This window comes from Trichechus manatus, unplaced genomic scaffold (assembly GCF_000243295.1).
Source record: "Trichechus manatus latirostris isolate Lorelei unplaced genomic scaffold, TriManLat1.0 scaffold00022, whole genome shotgun sequence".
Taxonomy (NCBI): domain Eukaryota; kingdom Metazoa; phylum Chordata; class Mammalia; order Sirenia; family Trichechidae; genus Trichechus; species Trichechus manatus.
Window position 1 is genome coordinate 11,676,905 of NW_004443958.1, and position 7,650 is coordinate 11,684,554.

At 36.1% G+C, this 7,650-nt stretch overlaps 1 protein-coding gene across 4 annotated transcripts in view; it reads left to right on the top strand.

Annotated features, from left to right (window-relative positions):
- The window catches only part of FAM91A1 (family with sequence similarity 91 member A1), a 42,520-nt gene extending 36,727 nt beyond the window's left edge, over window positions 1-5,793 (top strand). For 3 of the 4 annotated variants that reach the window (XM_023728183.1, XM_023728181.1, XM_023728182.1), the window contains 2 exons: window positions 1,239-1,308; window positions 2,726-5,792. In XM_023728183.1, coding sequence (XP_023583951.1) covers window positions 1,239-1,308; window positions 2,726-2,911 — 256 coding nt within the window. In that variant the 3' untranslated portion in view covers window positions 2,912-5,792. Of the gene's footprint in view, window positions 1-1,238; window positions 1,309-2,725 lie in introns of all 4 variants that reach the window. The other variant, XM_004372990.3, reaches the window with a different exon arrangement.
- Window positions 5,794-7,650: the final 1,857 nt, after the last annotated feature.

Here is a 7,650-nt window from a genome sequence, read left to right on the forward strand (position 1 = left end):
TTTAAAGATGATCTCAGGGCAATAGTTTTAGGGGTTCATCCAACCTCTATGGCTCCAGAAAGTCTGGAGTCCGTGAGAAATTAAAATTCTGTTCTGCATTTTCCCTCTTTTGATCGGGATTCTTCTATAGAATCTGATCAAAATGTTCAGTAATGGTAACCAAGCACTATCCATTTCTTCTGGTTTCATGGCAAAGGAGGCAGTTGTTCCTAGAGGTAGTTAGCCACACATGCTTAACTTGTATTAGTAGTAATTGTCTTTTGTCCTCGAGTTGTGGCTGACTTTCCAAATTTTCTTCACTTTCCACATTTCCTAAAAATAAGCATGTAGTATCAGAGACAACATGTAGGTTTTATCTCATATACCAAATCTGATCCATCGGGAGTGGCTGCTAAGAGGCAGTGTTGTAAAGGTTCTGAGACTATTTGGGTTAGCAGAAAAGAATATCATTGAATCTGATTGTCATTGGGATGGTGTGGAGGGGGATTTAGGTAACTTATATCAGAAAATTAAGTACTCAACTGACAAGTAATTTTAACACCTATCCTCTGAAAAGTAACATACGTGAACACTTTTTGAAAAGTGGAAATGCTACAAAGTGTTAATGATCACCATTATAATCATTAACAATTTACATATTTTCAAATTGAAAGATTTCATGTAGGTGAGAAGATGTCTGTGAAATTTTATTGGGTTGTATTTTAAATTGATTTGGATATTTGAAGTTTGTATGATAGTTGCCAGAGCCCTGGTGGCGCAGTGGTTAAGAGCCGTGGCTGCTGATCAAGAGATCAGCAGTTCGAATCCACCAGGTGCTCCTTGGAAACCCTATGGGTCAGTTCTGCTCTGTCGTATAGGGTCACTGTGAGTCGGAACCGACTCAACGGCAAAGGGTTTGGTTTTCTGGTTTATGATAGTTGTCATCCCTCAAAGTGCCTAAGTCTTCATTTTAAAAATTTTCTTTCATAATATCTACTAATTTAAACTTTCTTTAACAATAACTTTTCTACTTTAGCTATACTGATGTTTCATTTCATTAATGCATTACTTTCTGTTATTACTAAACCATGCAGAAATTTCATTGACCAGAAGCATTGGAATTGTTTTTCAAAAAATTTTATGTGACTTAGTAGGATTATGTATACATATGTAAATGCATTTAAATTGCATAAACGGTTGTAAGATATTAGTTCTTGTCATTATATTTATTTTTACCTCCTTTTCTCCCTTTTTTTCAGCCTTCAAAACCTCTTACATTCCAGTAGAAAACTCTCTCTACAAGTCCTTAACTTTGTTCACTCATTCCAGGTAAGAAAATATCTAATTGGTGTTTTATAGCGCTTTGTAGTAGCATGCGAGACATTTCCATGTTTGCTTTTGAGTCTCCACAACAGCAAAACATAAAAAAAAAATTTTCTTCATTTTATAAATGAAGATTTTCTGATTGACTCACACGTGATGTCACTGGCGAGCTCTTCAGAGTCTAAAGTTTGGGCTCTTAGTTCTGTGCCAGTGCTTCATTCAGCAGAAATGTGTTAGGCATCTACTGTGGCCACACCGTGCTATAGGTGTTGGTTTTCGAGTATGGCACACTTTCATTAATACAACTGCAGTGAGTCTCCACTGGGAGTCGTCCGCTATTGTAGTGAAGGACAGTGCTGAGTGCTCAGTATCTTTTGTCCTCCTCCCCCGCCACCCAGGGAAAGAAAGGATGCTCTAGACTTGATAGATAGATAGACTATTCCAGTGGAACATTCTGTTGAGAATATCCACTCCAACACTGGGAAATCTTCTGTATTTTGGGGTTTTGTTTCATTCACCATTCATTACATATGTGAGTAGCTCCTCTATGCCAGACCCTGTGCCAGGTGCTGATGTGTAAGATACTGATGGAGCTGATAGTGTTGTCAGAGAGAGACAATAATCAGGTCACCGTTAAAATACGTAAATGATAACAGATTTCCATAAGTGCATTGAAGGAGCCAAACTATGACAGCAAATCCAAAGGCAGACCTAATTTAGATAGGTGTGAAAATGGAGATGATATATGAGCTGAAACCTAAAGAATGGAAAAGAGGGTTCAGGGCTTGGTCGGTGCAGAGGTCCTGTGTCAGGAAAGCACTCGGTGTACAAGGAAGCAAAAGAATGCCAGTGTGACGGAAGCCTTGTAAAGAGGGATGGTGACGAGAGGTGAGGTTGAAGAGAAGGGCAGGGCCTTGTGGAATATATCAAAGAGTTTGTGTTTTATGCATAGTGCAAAAGAGAACCTATTAAATAGGCTTTTAAGCCGGAGAGTCACATGACTTCTGACTGACTATTTTAAAATATTACTCTAGTTACTGTTTGGGGAATAGATTTAGAAAGGGGCAAGAGTGGAAGCAAGATCAGTTAAGAGGCTGTTGTAATAGTCAAGTGAGAGATGTTGGTAGCAGAGCACTCTTTTCCTTTAAAAAAAAATTACCATATATCCCTAATAAAGGTGTGTTTATTACATATACACTATTGCACCAGTAAATTATGTATATTCTAAAAATTAACAAAAATAGAAATTTTACAAGAATGCAATAAACGTAGAAAATCTGATGCTTTTTTCATTACCATCTAAATGATCCCCCTGAACCTAAGTGGGTTATGTAGGGAAGTATCGTTTCTCATACTCCATTATATTAAGTGGTTTTACTCAATTGTTGGCTATAGAATTTTCTCGCGTTTCTTGATCTTTTAGGAAGGTGCTTCAACACTGGATATTCACACAGAGGCCAGTTTTCCAAGTTTGTTTTCCCAGTCATCCTATGCCGATATGGGAGTTCCACTTCCTGCAAAGAACTTAATATTTAAAGATGGAATCCTATCAGAATGGAGTGGACGGTCACCTTCCTCACTTCGTATTGCTAACCTCCATTTGCAATAATTCGGTTCCAGCATTTGTTGCTCACCCGTTCTGCCTTTTTCTTTCTTAGCTTTAGCTTTATAGGGCCAGCCACTAAAAAGCATCCTGCTGCTGCAGTGCAGTTCCTGCTTAAATGATGTTCAAAGTTTGGGGAACATGCTAATGTTTTCTGAAGTTTTGTTCATTATTGCACATCCTAATGCAACAAAGAGCTTTTTAGCAGCCAGCACTGTATTTTTTACCTTGAGACAATCTGCATTTCTTTTATAAAACTGAGGATATACTTTATAGGCTTTATGATGACTGTTACGTTTATAAGCAGTCACTATGAATATTGCAATGGTAATTTTATATGTTAGTTTATCAAACATAAATCTTGTTTAATTTTATATTTTGTTACCTACATTCTAAGGGATCATGGGAAGAGATGGAACTCTTCCTCTGAAAAAGGCCTCTTGATACTTAAAGTAGCAAAACTGTAAAGTAAACATCCAGTATTGAGAGACGATATGATGGGGCATTAAGGATACCTGTGGATGTCTGTAAATTATGTATATCAGTTGAACAATGTTGAAGGTATGTAAATCAGCATAGTTATGTATAACTTAATCTTGATTTATAAGGTCTTAACGATTCATTGACATCTCACAAAAAGCTTTGGAAAACATTCTATTTTTAAACAGTGTTTCTATGTGGACATTTGTTGTCACTCACTCTGGGCTTTATATTTTTCAGAGTCTTTATGGAAAATAGAATTTTTTTCCCACTCTAGTAGCTGTGGCTGCTGCACGTTTTCACCCTGATTTTTGTTGAGTAGCTGTAACAATGAATTGTTATGAAATTGAATTTGATGTTTTCAAACCAAGGATTGTGATTTAGGTTCAAATTACACATTAGAAGCGCTAGGTCTATGTCTTCTGATCAAAACACTCTAGTGATAAGCCTACTTTGAAGATATATTCTTAAGAATCTGAATCTTAAATTTATGTGAATAGTTTTGGAGGAAAATGATAAAGAAAAATTGCATAATTTCTAAGTAACTTCTAAGTGTTTCTTGGGTCATTGATTCTTTTAGTATCGCAAATGTTAATTAGAATAATTGGAATCACTTTTTCGATTTTTCAAGTTAACTTCCTTAGGAAGTTTGTGCAGTGTTGTAGTTTAGTTTAGCTCCTCTATAGAGTAAGGATTGTTGGCTAGTTTAAAACTGTAACCCAACTAACTGGTCAAACAACATGTATCTAAAACACTTAAAGCATTATAGAATTTGGGAATGTTACAACCTAAACATTTTTGCTGATAATTTTTTGTTGTTTATAGAACTGATATTTGTGTATTTAACATACTTCAGGAAATATATGCCTTTCTTAAAACTGTTAACCATGCATTCAATACCATGACTTCTCTATAGGATCGACTGTTTAGGACCAGGCTACCTGTGGCACAGCCAGTGCTGTGTTCGGGATTAATGCAGGAACGTTTAGTTTTCTACTTTATCTTATATGGGGTAGAAACCAAGTGTACGTTATAAATGTTTGTCTATAAAAGGAAAAGTGCATACTAATATTAAAATAATTTCTTATGACTGTGAATCACTCATTTATTTTTCCAGTAATTGGTATTGTACATTCCTAGTGCTATTAGGTATGTATGTAACTTTTACGGTTTTTCCACTGAAAGTTGTCAAGTGCTTCATTTGATCAGGGCTCTTAATCTCGTTTTCATTTGCTTTGTTCAAATTAGCTATAGTTATTTTATTTATTCATGTATTAACAATCTTAAGTCTAATGGAATGACGTACACTAATAAAGAATGAGTGTTTGTAGTTGCCGGCAGTGAACCCAGTTGTTGGTAAATTTAAAGCTTAAAATATGAGGGTGATTTGCTGCTATATCTCCTTTGAGAGAGATTGGAGGAAAAAAATAGAGCCTAATACGATCATGAATTTTAGAGAAAGTGTTTTAAGAAAAGGGGCCAAGTCTGTTTTTTGCGTGAGTAAAGGAAGAGTAATCATCTGGTTTCCAGCTGAAGACCTCTTGTTCTCATAAGGAGGGAGGATCTGCATTTTAGAGTTGTTAGCAGAGTGTGAAATGCTGCTCTTTTCGTGCTTTGCCTTGTGAATTTGTCTTTAGTTCATTCATACATTAACTCATGTAAAAACGCATCTCTTAAATCTTAAAAGTGCTGATCCAATTCAATGAAAACGTAAATTTAAAATATAAACTTTATTATTTGCCAAAGAAGATTCATTAATTTTTATCCGATTTTCTTATTTTTTGCAAATGTTTAAAATGATTTCATTTGACTTTGTGCCACCTTATCCCTACCCCCCTCCTCCCTTTAGTGTAGCTTAAACCGTGGCACACATTCTTTAGAAGCCAAGAGAAAGAAGAACAAACATCAAAAAGGACAGGGAAGTTAGTGTGGTACAATTTCACTTCTCAAGTGGGTCTCAAGAAATGCTACTTCATGTCATTTTAAAAAAAGTATGATCATCTGATTTCCGTAATTTTTTCTTTCTTTCTTTTTTTAAATATGTAATCAGATGATTTTGCATTTCTTTTGGGGAGGAATGTTGGTTTCTGTTCCTTGATGTTTATAGTTTCTCTGCCACTCATATCTTTGTTTTATGTTCAGTGTTTCAAATACAGTTTGTATTTAAAGATTTTAAAGTACCAAAACTGTAACTGAGTACAGTGGATTGTTTTCTGGTATGATGTTAATATTATACAATAAAGTGTATAAAAGTGTTGTCAGTTTGATTATTGACACGTATAACATGTTTACAAATAAACTGTGGTATTGATCAACTTAATGTGAAAATGTGTATAATCTTCCGTAAGTCCCTTTAAGTACAGCTGTGCTTTAAGTGCTGTGTTTTTCATATATATATTAATATATAATGTAAACTATTTATTTTAGAATTTTGAATTTACAAAAAAGTTGCAAAGATTGTCCAAAAATGTTCTGTATACCCAGACGGAGCTTCTCTTAATGATAACACCTTACATGCATGGCACGTGTCAAAGCTAAGAAATGGCCTTTGGTACAGTACTGTTGACTAAACTGTAGACTTCATTTGGTTTTCACCAGTTTTTCTGCTTGTGCCTGTTTTCTGTTTAGGATCCAGTCCAGGACACCACAGTGCATGTAGTCATCAATGTCTCCTTAGTTTTGTCCAATCTGTGACACTTTCTCAGTCTTTCGGGACCTTGATGCTATTGGAGAGAATTAGTCAGTTATTTTGTGGGCTGTCCCTCAGTGTGGGTTATCTGATGTTTTCTCGTGATTAGACTGAGGTTGTACTTCACCAGGAAGAACACCACAGGGGTAATGTGCTCTTCTCAGTGTATCTTTGGGGTACATGATGGCAGTAGGTGGTACTGGTGATGGTCCTTCATCGGTTTAGGTGGTGTCTGCTAGGTTTCTCTACTGTTCGTATTTTTGCCATTTCCATACTCTCTTCTTTGGAAATGAGTCACTAAGCCCACACTCAAGGGGGGAAGAGTAGCTACATATATTATTTACAGTTCTTTAAAGGAAATTTGTCCCTTTCTTGTGTTTATATGATCGTTTATTCATATTAGTATAGTCATGCATTGCTTAACGTCCATGATATGTTCTGTTAAATAGGACAGTATGTGATTTGGACATTGTGCAAACACCATATTATATAGACAGTCCCTGGGTTACGGACTGCCATAAAGCCTCTTATGTTCAAAATTTGACTTAAATACTTACAATGGTTCATAGTAATGAATGTACGCACACTTTGTGACGTTCACGTAAACATTGCATGGTTTGGAATTGTTTAAGGGTTATGTCCAGTGCCATCCCATTCTCTGATCAGAATTTCTGAACTCTATTATAACCTTATGGGACCATGGACATATATACGGTTGGATGGTGTCCAAATGGACGTTATGCAGTGCATGACTGTATAGGTGTGTGGCTGTTTAGTTTCGTCTTTGGGTTACAGTCTAATACTGTTATTTATTTTGTTGTGCAAATTGTTCCAGCTTTGACCTTTGGAAGCTTTTTCAGGTTGCCTCCTCTGACTTTTTGACATGCCCCATCTTTTTTTTTTTCTGGCAGTTTCCTATTTTCTGGCACTGCCAGTATTTTCCCAGCCCCAACCCTAGAATCAGCCGTTTCTCCAAGGAGCCCTGGTTCCTTTTATTGGAGAATAGTATTTCAAAATCAAGATCTGGGTGTTGGGTATGCTCATTGCTAGTGGAGTGTCACTGCTTCTAGGCTGAACTTTTCAGTGAACTGAGATCGGAAATACAAATATGTATACCAGTCTATATACATACATAATTATTTCTGTATCTGTGTATGTATAAAATTAAATATGAGTTTATACTGACTCTAGTCCAGCAACAACAGGGTTCCTTCTAGCCTTCCTCCTTCCTTCTTTTTAGCTTCTGACAGTGAGAAACCTGGCTCCTTCTATCTGCAATGTATTTACTTATGTGTTCAAAATAGTTTCAGAATAGCTGAGTCACTCCTGTGAGAGAAGCGCACTGACCAAATAGAGTACAGGGCTTAAGTATTTTTTTGTTGTTATTAGCGTTACAGTATCCTGTCAAAATACAAACATTTTCCAGAGTAACTTAGCTCAGCCTCCTTTTTCCCCACTGCCTTCACTGAGGTTATGACATACATTGGTAATACAGTTATTCACTTACTACTTTGTGTTTCATCCAGTTGATGGACATCCTGTTTGATTTTTTTGTTGTTGTTGATGTTCAGTAAAG